Source organism: Corythoichthys intestinalis, chromosome 10, assembly GCF_030265065.1.
Source record: "Corythoichthys intestinalis isolate RoL2023-P3 chromosome 10, ASM3026506v1, whole genome shotgun sequence".
Classification (NCBI taxonomy): Eukaryota; Metazoa; Chordata; class Actinopteri; order Syngnathiformes; family Syngnathidae; genus Corythoichthys; species Corythoichthys intestinalis.
The window spans coordinates 31,709,654-31,722,439 of record NC_080404.1 but is presented as its reverse complement, the minus strand read 5'-3'; the positions used below and the strand labels follow the sequence as shown (position 1 = coordinate 31,722,439).

Genomic DNA, 12,786 nt, shown 5'->3' with positions numbered 1-12,786 from the left:
CTGTTTTTCTCCCCTCATAAGTTCGCTGCTATTTATTATACAATTATTTCATTCTCTATTCTTACAAATGCCATTTTTTCATCCTTAGTTTCATCTGACATGTTCTCAAATGTGTTTGATACAATCTGATTAAAACAATTTTAATTGTTTGAGCCTTAAATCCAAAAGGTCTTTTTGTCACAAACACAACACTGCTCATCACCAATAGCACACAATATTATAACTAGAGTAAAGCATGTGGTGAAGCCTACTAAAACATCTGAAATCTATTTGGGGTGAATCAGAAGCACAATGATGATTACTTCCATCAGCCACTGAATAAGAATCATGTCATGCCCAACTCTGGCAATCACCATGACAACAGGCAGCACCGGAGAATAATGTGTGGCCATCCAACACCTTTCCTCGCTGTATTATTTCATTTGATTTTATTTTGGGTTGTAGAGAAGGTCTGGCCTGATTAGATGATTGAGGTTCTGACCTCATGGAATGAAAGGACCTGTTGCCGGGTAACAGAGTAGATACAGTATCAGTATTTGGTGTGAATGTGTGTGTCATCCAAGTCAGAGCAGGGAAACACTTCCTGTTATCATTTCCCCTCCTCCTTAGCATGTGAATAATTCAACGACTGTCTCCGCAGGTATCCGGCCACAGATCATGAACGGGCCCATGCACCCGCGTCCCCTGGTGGCGCTGCTGGATGGACGCGACTGCACGGTGGAGATGCCCATCCTCAAGGACCTGGCCACCGTGGCATTCTGCGACGCTCAATCTACACAGGAAATTCATGAAAAGGCACGCTTTTATTTTCACTTTGAGATATCGTTATGTCTTACACCAATTGTTATAAACTGGTTCACTATCCTAAATCCTATTTTCATATATTTTGATATATAAGCCGGGGTGCACATAATTTTTTGCCCAGGTTCTCAGAGGAGGACCTGGAGATGTGACTTGGTCCTCATTGAGCTTGAGAGCCGACCCGCCTTTTGCGATAAATTTATGACAAGCTTTACTTAGAGCCAATTAACTTTAATTAATTATATTAACAATTAATGCTTGATTAACATCAACTGGTACAACAAAATTGCCATTACTTTGAAGTGAAATGTAAAGAAATAAAAAGCACCAATTCAAAATAAAGGGCTTTATGCGGCTCCCACATTAACTCCAAGCCTTTTTAAAAGTGGGATGTCCTCCTCATAAGACCTCATTGAACGTGCATGTTTAGCTTTGTAAAATGCGAGCAAAAACACGTTTGTCAGTGCATGTCGCTGTTCATTACCTTTATTCCGCCCTACTCCGCCACTTGTCAATAGGGCGAGTGGGGTCCTGTTTGACATCGATAGTTTGCTTAATTGCCACATGCTCTTGTTTTTTTCGTGCTTTTCAAAGTTTGGATGGCTGAAATTCTTTGACCCTACATAAAATGCGCTGCTCTTATCGGCGACATTGGGATTCTCACGGCACATTTTGTACCGCATTTCCGTGCGAGCATCATTTGCTTCTAGCCATGGTACCTCCTGTAGCCACTTTTCAGCAAAAGTCCTTTTTTTCGGTAGCTCCGGTGACGTCTCTGTCGTCTGTCTGTCTTTTGACGGGGGTTGGGGAACACGGAAGTAATTACTCAGTGTGGCCTGCCTCTTCGACATTTTGAGAAGTTATTTTCTCGAGTCCGCCGCAAATACAGTGGTCAGCCATCGGTACGCAAAAGCGTATGGAAGCCGTTGAGGGCCAGCGCGTTTGTCTACGTCCAGTACGCATGCGCGCATGCGGACCACTTATGTGCACCCCTGCATATAAGAGTTAGGGTTGGGCATCATTTGAAATTGAACGATTCCAGTTCTCTGTTTCGATTCCGGTTCCAAACGATTCTCGATTCTGATTCTTTTAAGACGGGTCTTAAAAAAAAAAAAAAAAAAGGCAGGGTCAAATAATCTATAGTTTAAAAATGTATTAGTTTATATTAAATTCTTTTTTTTATATATATATATATGAATTTAAAATGTATTATTATTATTATTTACATGAATTGAAAATGTATTATTATTTATTATTAATACAATTAATTAGGGCTGTCAAACAATAAAAATTTTAATTGAGTTAATCACAGCTTAAAAATTAATTAATCGTAATTAATCGCAATTCAAACCATCTATAAAATATGCCATATTTTTCTGTTAAAAAAAAAAAAAAAAAAGGCAGGGTCAAATAATCTGTAGTTTAAAAATGTATTCGTTCTTTTTTTTTTTTTTGATTTATGAATTTAAAATTTATTATTATTATTATTTACATCAGTACTTCTCAAATAGTGGGGCGCGCCCCCCTGGGGGGGCGCAGAGCGATGCCAGGGGGGGCGCATGTGTCCTCGGGGAACATGCTTTTTTCTTGTTTTTTTGCCGGACTGGAATAAAGTGTACTTGCACATCCACTCAGTGGGTGGCAGTGGCGCTCTCATTTTCAGAGTGCGTGCAGTATTTTTGAACTAAGGAAGAGCACTCAGCACACAGAAAACAGATATGAAGAGCAGTGCGCCGCCGCCGTTTTCGAAAGCCGTTTTCCGACCGGACTGACTCACGCAGCGACCCACTGTCTTGTCCGGTTCTCACGTCGCCGCCCGAGAAGTGCCATTTTCGGCTTGGGATCGTCACGACGACCGCCCTCACCTACGGTTCTACCTCAGCCGCCAAGAATGCGCTTTTTTCGGGCCGTTTGCCTTTTAGCTTTGACTTTTAATACAGTGGGGTGATGAGGAAAGACTACTGTTTACTGTGTCTGAAAATAATTATAGCGGACTGCCAGAAGCCAAATCAATTAAGACGCCACTTAAAGACATTCGACCCCAATCTCATTGATAAGCCGCTTGATTGTTTTTCAGCGAAAACGTGCCGAATATTGCCAACAATAGTCCTGCTTTGTCAGTGTTATATCAGTAAACCAGTGAGCATTGTTAGCATGCTCATTGCATAATGACTCCACACCATTGCAAAGGAGGTAATACTGAGTGTGAGCAGCAAAAATAAAAACTGTCCTTCTGTCCAAGGACACTCTTTTTTTCCTTTATTCATTTTTGTTTTTTCGGTCAAATTTTTTGGCATATTGTCCTCATGAGTAAATGTTTCTAATCAATTTGAATTTGTTGTTATTTACGGATTTTATTACATTTTATTTTTCTGTATCAAATGGTCAAAAATACCTTGAGTGTATTTTTACAGTTTGAATGTGACTTTTTTTTTTAAATTCAGGCAAATTGATGCACGTCAAGTCTTCTCTGTTACAAACAAAACAATGTTAATAAAGTTATACTTTATTATAAGTTGATCTGTTCCTTGTTTTCTTTATTAGAAAAAAAGGACACAATGTTAGGCAGATGCGTATTTATAATAGTAATTTTATAGACGAATAATACTATTTACAGTGGCGGCGGAGAGTTTGGGGGGGCGCGAAACATTTACGTCTTGCTTGGGGGGGGCGTAACAGAAAATAATTGAGAAGCACTGATTTACATGAATTTAGAATGTATTATTATTTATTATTAATACAATTAATTAGGGCTGTCTAACGATTAAAATTTTTAATCGAGTTAATCACATCTTAAAAATTAATTAATCGCAATTCAAACCATCTATAAAATATGCCATATTTTTCTGTAAATTATTGTTGGAATGGAAAGATAAGACACAAGACGGATATATACATTCAACATACTGTACATAAGTACTGTATTTGTTTATTATAACAATAAATCAACAAGATGGCATTAACATTAACATTCTGTTAAAGCGATCCATGGATAGAAAGACTTGTAGTTCTTAAAAGATAAATGTTAGTACAAGTTATAGAAATTTTATACTAAAACCCCTCTAAATGTTTTCGTTTTGATAAAATTTGTAAAAATTTCAACCAAAAGATAAACTAGTAACTCGCCATTGTTGATGTCAATAATTACATTACATTATGGTGCTTAAACCCATAAAATCAGTCGCACCAAAGCACCAGCAGAGGGAGACAAAAAACACAAGTAACAAGTGGACATGACATTGTTCTGGCATTTTAATCTGTTTGAGCGGGGCATGTGCGTTAATTGCGTCAAATATTTTAACGTGATTAATTAAAAAAATTAATTACCGCCCGTTAATGCGATAATTTTGACAGCCCTACAATTAATATGAAATTTATTTTTTTATATGAACTTCTCCCAGGGTTATTTTTAACTTGAATATAAATATCAGTCTTTGAACTCGAATGTGATGAAGTTTCTTTCCACAAGAGTGCACTTTCACAAAGATGTTTAATTTTCAAAAGCTCACGAGAAAACATTTACTTATATTTGTTTGCCTTAGCTGGGAGCTACAATGAAGCATAAGTATAAATTATTTTATTTATTATAATTTGATGTAGATGAGGCAAAATAATAAGGTTTCCTTCTTTGTAAAACCGATTCTGTTGTGTTTACAGACACATGCAATGTTAATGTTGTGACAATACCAGTCAGGCCAGTGAGTGGCGCTGTAGGAGTGTGTACGTATAATGCGGAGAAGAAGAAATGAGAACATCTGGCTTGGATGCTTTGTGAGGTGATGCTATGTTTTCACTGCTATGAGCTCATTAAAAAAGTAATCTAATGCGTCATATGGCTGCTTCTTTCTAAATAAGCAGATTCCAAAACAAAAATTCCTTTAATGCTGTCAATTTTATCGGAGGCGTCTACTGTTTTAAGATGGCGGTTGTTTACCAACGCCAGCGAGTCTGTCATTTCGCGTCTCGCTCTCTCTATATTTTCTAACGCCTCCAACTCTGTCATTTTGTATCTAGTTCTATATACATAATATCGACCATAGCTCGACTTAATAATTTGACTTATTCTCATACTATTTTCCATCCATCCATCATCTACTGCTTATTCTGGGGTCGTATCACCGGAACAGCAGAAGACAGACGTAATGCATTGTTTTACTTACCTGGTTCTGACGGCGCAGCGTGTCAACTATGTAGCACTCAGCTAGCTGTGCACTTGGTTCTTGTATTCCATGAAGCCAGTCGTGCATAATTGGTCGTGCAGGTACATTTGCGTGATATAGTTGTGTTGCAAATGTTGCACTGAGCTGACTGGTCTTTTTTTTTCCTTCTTTTTTGTAAACTTAAGCCAAACTTTTGAACACTGCTGCACCGTGCCCATGGTTGTAATCAAGTTGCAATTCACAAAAACGCGGTTCTTGTGGCTGCTTTGTGATTTTCAGCAGCATTTTTTTCCGCTCGGCGGTCAGGGCATCGAAACATGGAAACGAAATTTTAAAATTCTAACAGTTCCGGGAGATCCGGAGTATTAGAACCAGGTCCTATCGAAGCTCGATACTCGATGCCCAACCCTAATAAGGGTAAAGACATACAGCACTGAATTCACGTTTGGAAATATAAATTATTCGGACTATAAATTGCACTAATCCAAAAATAAATAAGAAGGGGGGGGGGGGGCGCATATAACTCTTACTGGAGTATAAGTCGCATTTTTGGAGGAAATTTTTATTTTATTTTGAATTTGAGTCATGAAATAAAATGGAGAACAATGCTGTAGGCATCTGGCAATGTAGCATATTAACAGTTATCCAGAAAACTATACCTTACACAACACAACATACAGGGTCTTAAATAGTGTTGTTAATAAGGGCATTAGAATATAACGCCGTTACTAGCGGCGTTATCTTCTTCAGTTGTGAGTAATCTAATTAATTACTTTTCTCATCTTGGCAACGCCGTTACCGTTACTGAGGTGGGAAAGGCGTGTGTTACTATGCGTTACGATGTTGATTGATGCGAGAAAAGTCTGAAAAAGATGGACTCACGGAGACGAGAGAGCAGAGTAGGAGTGGGGAGGAGGGAAGGGAGTGTGACGCCATTGCAAACGGGATGCTACTATGCTACGTGGCTTCAGTAATACCTGACTGTAGCCGATAGCCTACAATCTACGCCCACATGATGCTTCGGTAGATATCACATATATACAGAACTAGATGCTAATGACAGACACGGTGGCATTAGCGACAGGTATAATAAAGAACTAGGTGCGTTAGTAAACAAAATGTTTGCTAAAAATTTTTTTAAAATTAATAAGCTCCTAAATCGGCTAAACTTAACTTAAATCTATCTTTAAATGATGAAACAGTTTTAAAACTTACACATGTCGAAAATAGACAGAAGGGAACTAATGCAATAACGGGAGCAAATTTAACAACTTTAACGGTTGATTCACAACATTAAATGTCTTCCACACATAGCAAAGGCTACTATCTAGTTATCGCAATATCCGCAATACCCCTGTGTCTAGTTAAGTTTAGGGTAAAGAATTGGGCTAGGGCCAATTGTCCCAAAAACCTGTTAAACCCCACATTGTGTGACCTGGTTTTTTTTTGTTTGTTTTTGGGTTTTTTTGTTTTTTGTTTTTTTGTGAGGGAAAAAAAAACATGAAAATTGTTATTAATTTTATAATTTTATAATTATAATTAACAACACTGGTCTTAAAAAGACCAGAGAAGACTTAAATCCTGTCATTTGAATATAAGGCCTTAAAATGTCTAAAATTCTCCTAGAATATCATAAAAGGTCTTAAATACGACCGTGAAAGGTCTTAAAAATCTATTGACTTGTATTTAGAACATGCATAAACTTCAGCCTCGCTTTTAAATGTTTTGATTTTTGGGGACGTTATAACGTAACTACAAAGCGGAACTACCTCTGCTGCTCGGTCAGAATTTATCAAACACTTCCAACTATTGCTGTGCTCGCGCAATTGTCTGTTGACAGCTTAGTTAGCGTAGTAGTGGAAAAAACGTTAAACTGAACCGAATTCCAGTACTTGCATCCATGGGTAAGTGGCCAATGGCCATTGGTTGTAGAGTTTATAAGTCTTGATTCACAACACAGTATTTCCTTTTTTTTTCAGTTAGGTTAAGCATTTTGTATTGCAATGTGAAAGAGCTGTGAATGAGTTCATATACTTTGCAAGTAATTCTCCGCCTCCAATTTTCCATTAAGTCTTTTGTGCTTTTTTCCAGTATTTATGTGAAATGGGTCTTAATTGTATTCATTATAGTCTTAAAAAAGTCTTAAAGGTCTTAAATTTGGCTTGTTGAAACCTGCAGAGACCCTGAACATTACTTGTTTACTTTCGAAATCACTAACAAATTCATTCAAGTCTTAATCTTCATTATTGCTTTTCCCAACAACTCTGAAAGTAGGGGGCACACCCAAGACGCCGGCCCAGTTAAATTATGAGAAAAGTTAGTCTTATAGCCCAGAAAATACGAAGTACAGGTAGTCCCCGAGTTACGACGTACATGACCTACGTGATTTCTACTTTCCAAAGCTGGAGTCTCATCCGTCATTCTGTCTCCAGTTGTTGTTGTTTTTGTTTTGTTTTGTTTATCGCGTTGCGAGTCCCGTTCTGTTTTTTTTTAGTTCGGACAGCGGGCTCGCGTTAATAGAGGTGACGCTGGGGACCTTAGCTGCTATATTATATACTTTATTATTATTTATTTATTATATTATATTTATTTATTATTACTATATATGTTCAGCCATGCTGAACATAAGCTGGATTCAGCCATGTGAAATGAGGCAGAGTAGAAGGCAGTGTATCCACCCAAATCAATAAAACTATATGCAACTACTTTCATAATAAACGCCAGTTAAATTAAACGAATACTCGAAGCAGCAAAATTGAATTAGAATCTTTTTTTTTTCTAATCAAATACTCGAGTTAAACGATTAATCGTTGCAGCACTACTCGCGAGTGAAGCCCGAAGTTTTTTTTTTTTTTTTTTTATAATGCCTGGGTTGTCATTGAATACAAAGGCATTTAACACAACGTACCTCACAGTATCTTGTTGTTTTTTTTTTTTTTTTTACTTTATCTTATTAATATGACTTGCAGTGAAGAAAATAGGTATTTGAACACCCTGCTATTTTGCACGTTCTCCCACTTAGAAATCATGGAGGGGTCTGAAATTTTCATGGTAGGTGCATGTCCACTGTGAGAGAGATAATCTAAAAGGAAAAATCCTGACACCACAATGTATGATGCTTTTTAATGATTTATTTGTGTGATACAGCCCAAATAAGTATTTGAACACCTGAGAAAACGAATGTTAATATTTGGTACAGTAGCCTTTGTTTGCAATTACAGAGGTTAACTGTTTCTTGTAGCTTTTCACCAGGTTTGCACACATTGCAGGAGGGATCTTGGCCCACCCATCAGTCAGGTTTCTGGGCTGTTGCTGAAAAACACAGTTTGAGCGCCATCTAATAGTATTCAATTGGATTTAGGTCTGGAGACCAGCTAGGCCGTGCTAGAACCTTGTTATGCTTCTTACGGAGCCACTCCTTGCTTTTCCTGGCTGTGTGCTTTGGGTCATTGTCATGTTGGGAGACCCAGGCACGACCCATCTTCAATGCTCTGACTGAAAGATGGCGTCTGTTCCCCCAAATCTCACAGTACATGGTCCTGGCCATCCTCTCCTTAATACAGTGCAGTTGTCCAGTTCCATGTGCACAAAAAAAAAAAAAATCAAAAAAAAAAAAAAAAAAGCTACCACCCCCATGCTTCACAGTAGGGATGGTGTTCTTGAAATAGTACTCATCATTCTTCTTCCTCTAAACATAGTTAGTGGAATTATGACCAAAGATCTCATATGACCACATGCCTTTCTTCCATGACTCCTCTGGATCATCCAAATGGTCATTGGCAAACTTAAAACAGGCTTGGACATGTGCTGGTTTGAGCAGGTGAACCTTGCATACCATACATGATTTTAACCATGACATTTTAGTGTATTACCAACAGTAACCTTGGAAATGGTGGTCCCTGCTCCTATCAGGTCATTGACCAGCTCTTCCTGTGTAGTTCTTGGCTGATTTCTGACCATTCTAGGGATCATTGAGAACCCACGAGGTGATATCGTACGTGGGGTTCCACTCCGAGTTAGATTTACCGTCATGTTTAGCTTCTCCATTTTCTAATGATTGCTCCAATAGTGGACCGTTTTTCACCAAACTGCTTGGCAATTGCTTCGTAGCCCTTTCCAGCCTTGTGGAGGTGAACAATTTTGTCTCTGGTGTCTTTGGACAGTCTCACTGATTATATGGGGTGGACAGGTGTCTTTATGCTGCCATTGACCTCAAACAAGTGCATCTGATTCAGGATAATACATGGAGTCGAGGTGGACTTTTAATAGGTGGACTAACAGGTCTTTCACAGTCAAAATTCTAGCTGATATACAAATTTAAGACACTACCATGATTTCTAAGTGGTAGAAGTTGCAAAACAGCAGGGTGTCCAAATGCTTTTTTTCTTCACTGTATAATACGTTTTTGGACAGTTATTTTGAGATTTTGGGGGGGTAAATGGGGTACTTAAAGGGTTAACTCGATTTACGCAGAAATTTGGGTTACATTGCCAGCCTTGGAACGGAACTCTGTTGTAACCCGTGGACCACCTGATTTTGTTAACTTCCAAATCCAAAGTGTAAACAAAACATTGTTTATAGTATTATGTTCCAAATGAAGTTTTCAGATTTGCAGCATGTCTTTTACATTTGATACATGACAATGTGAATGCATAGTGTAGTTATTTTTCCCATTGCAAATGCATCTTAGTGCCTCAAAAAACCCTATTTTTTAAAAATTCTTCTACAATTGGTCCATCTTTGCCACTTTAGCCGTCTACTCTTAATGCTGCAGTTGAGCACCTCATTATGTTCTTGAAAAACACCAGAGGAATCTGTGTGCTGAAGTGCCAGGCTGAGGCAACCATGTTGCATTCATACGAAATCAGACATCAAAATAAGTATTGCTATTTCTGACATATCCAGTAATTTGTGAACGTTTTGAAATTATTGCATGTCTTCATGTCTACATATTTTTTGACACCCCCACACCATACATCTGCAAACTGCCATGAGAATTGTATCACTTGATATGTACTTACATGTATTTTTCTCTTGTCTTTACTATTTTGGCCTGACATATTAATTCATCAATCCGTTTCAGTATGGAGCACATTTAGCATATACTGTAAATATAAAAACCAAGGCAGAAAAAGGAACCTCTTTTAGAAAACATTTATTTTTACAAGTATCTTTACTTTTATGAATTGAGCAAGTATGTTACAATATTACCTAAAACATTGCCTGCGCAATTAATAAAGCCTTGTGACGGTAACAGTTGGATTCTGGAACAGAATTAAAGTAAAAGGCGAGCTTTATTAACCTTGGATTGAATGTCCAGTCCTCAGGCAACCAGTAAATGACACAAAAAATGTTCTATGGAAATTCCTGGTGCGATTCTAATCCGCCGCAGTGAAGTTAATTCCGTTAGCCGTTAGTTTTGTGAATTTAAGCCTGTTATTTTTATAAGCGCTCGCTACGCCACCTTGACTTTAATGTGACAAACAGCCGATTTGGCAGCTTCTCCTTATTTAAATGCGCACACAACAAGACATTTGCATTTAGATGACGGAGAGCATAAATTCACTTCAATCCTAGAGAAAAGGTTTGTTTTTTTGTGGTCACCTCACCTCACTTTTCGACTACAGTGACAAATGACATCTGCGGTATAAACAATAGAACTTTTTGAACGATATCAAATAGTGACTAATACACGACTTTGACGTCAACTCTTAAGGTCATTACATTAGGTATGTTGTAAAAACCAACGCATGAACGATTGCCAAGATAAATGAAATACAGATTAGGGCTGGGCGATATGGCCTTAAGTACATATCACAGTAAATTGAGCAGATTTACCTCGATAACGATAAATGACGATAAATTTGCCCAAGCTGACTGTTATATAATTTGAAAATCTGAATCAATGCACGAAATAGAAATTAACTGTTTCTCGTTGATTTGTTTACCAGCTTTCAATTTAACAATTTTATATGCAGTCTAAACATAAATTAACTTGCGCTAGCTTATCCACTCCAGAGACCTGAAACTAACAAATTACGGACTAACTGAATTCGTTGAAATCAACTCCATCAACTAACTAAACCCCTGCTAACTCGAAGATTAAGCCGAATTTTAAAAAATCCTGAACTTTATATATAGCTTTAAAGCTATATTGCTCTTATACCAATGAAACATTTAAGATTTTATGATGGCAGTAATGACTCAGAATAAAGCAAGCACATACAGAAAAATAGCTGTGGCCATTAAACAGTCATATTATAAGCTTCACTGTTGGATTATACTTTATGCAGAATGCTTTACACTCATAGCTTTTATGATGGTATACAAAATAACGCGACATACTGATTGCTAGGTGCAGTCCATGCCCAATCCACTCATTAAGTTCAGCCTTTTCGACAAGGATAGAGCCACTATCCGACTCATCACGTACTTTTGTAGCGTTAGCCGCTAGTGTTAGCCTGTGGCCTGGCTACTAGTAGAAAGCACCCTCTCCTGAAATCGTGAGAACCAGGGAAGACAGCGGGTAAAAGCCCGTCTGGAGGCCACCAAGAGTCTTAATGTCGGGTGAAAGTTCACAGAAGCGTTAGCCGTTACCGTTAGCCTACCGAGCTTCTGTTTGTTTGAGTTCTTGTTAACCACGTGACTTCATACATAAGCACACTGACTGCTTTTTTAAAGGGGAATGAACATAGCCGCACAACACACAGTCAAAGCGGGATGAAAAGATTGTATTTTCTTGTTTTATTATATTACCAAAATTACCAATATGGTCAAAATTACGTCGGTTATCATGATGAATTCCGGTAACGGTAAATTTTCGGTATACCGCCCGGCTTTGATACAGATGTACCTCTACATACGAAGTTTATTCGTTCCAAGACCTTGTAAGTAAGTCAAAATGGTCGTATGTCGAGCAGGGGTTTCCCATAAGAATACATTATAATTCCATTAATTCGTTCCACAGCCCAAAAACCTACACTAAATCCCTAATAAATACTACTGCTACAATTACAAATGGCAATTACACATAACAAAACACATTAATTATAAATAAAAATCTTAAAAATCATAAAAATTTCTTGAGTACAGTCAGTTGTGGCGGACAGCAGGCGTTTTGTGTTGGATAAGTTCTGAAATAAATGATAAAAACCTGACAAAGCTGGCGATTTCTTTGCCAATGTAACCACAATAATAATTATATATAATTATAATTATATATAATAAATAACGGTGATCGGAGGAGGACAGTGTAGATGTATTGTTGAGACAGTTCACGAATGCGCACCCCACGCTCATATTTCTCTATATTTTGCATCTTCATTTAGAAGGTAAGCGTCACCTTTTTCCTTGTTTCACCACCTGTACCAACCTTTTTGAAACCTGTGTTGATTTCTCCCACAAGAAAGTCAGCCGTGCGTCACTCTGCGGTGCTGTCATGTCGTCGTGTTTCGAGCATGTCGTCGGATGTGAAAACAACTGGCGAGACAAATTTTACATTGGATGTCGAATGTGTTGAAGTGATCGTATGTCGTGGTACCACTGTATTGCTGAAACACAAATGATAAATCTGACAAAATTTGTCTTCAGGTGCTAAGCGAAGCGGTGGGAGCTATGATGTACCACACCATCACGCTGACCCGAGAGGACCTGGAGAAGTTTAAAGCGCTACGCATTATCATACGCATCGGCAGCGGCTACGACAACATCGATATCAAAGCGGCCGGAGAACTAGGTGAGATGTCCGAAATACTTGTTCGCTGCCATTAAGCCTGTCGCAATATGCAATAAGTCAATTATCGCACAGTAAATAAAAATTAGTACG

The 12,786-nt window shown here is 38.0% G+C and overlaps 1 protein-coding gene across 8 annotated transcripts in view; it reads left to right on the top strand.

Moving 5' to 3' along the window:
* Window positions 1-12,786, top strand: part of ctbp2a (C-terminal binding protein 2a) — a 146,072-nt gene that overhangs the window by 114,168 nt on the left and 19,118 nt on the right. For all 8 annotated transcript variants that reach the window (XM_057847608.1, XM_057847610.1, XM_057847615.1 and 5 more), the window contains 2 exons: window positions 641-795; window positions 12,552-12,696. In XM_057847608.1, coding sequence (XP_057703591.1) covers window positions 641-795; window positions 12,552-12,696 — 300 coding nt within the window. The remainder of the gene's footprint in view (window positions 1-640; window positions 796-12,551; window positions 12,697-12,786) is intronic.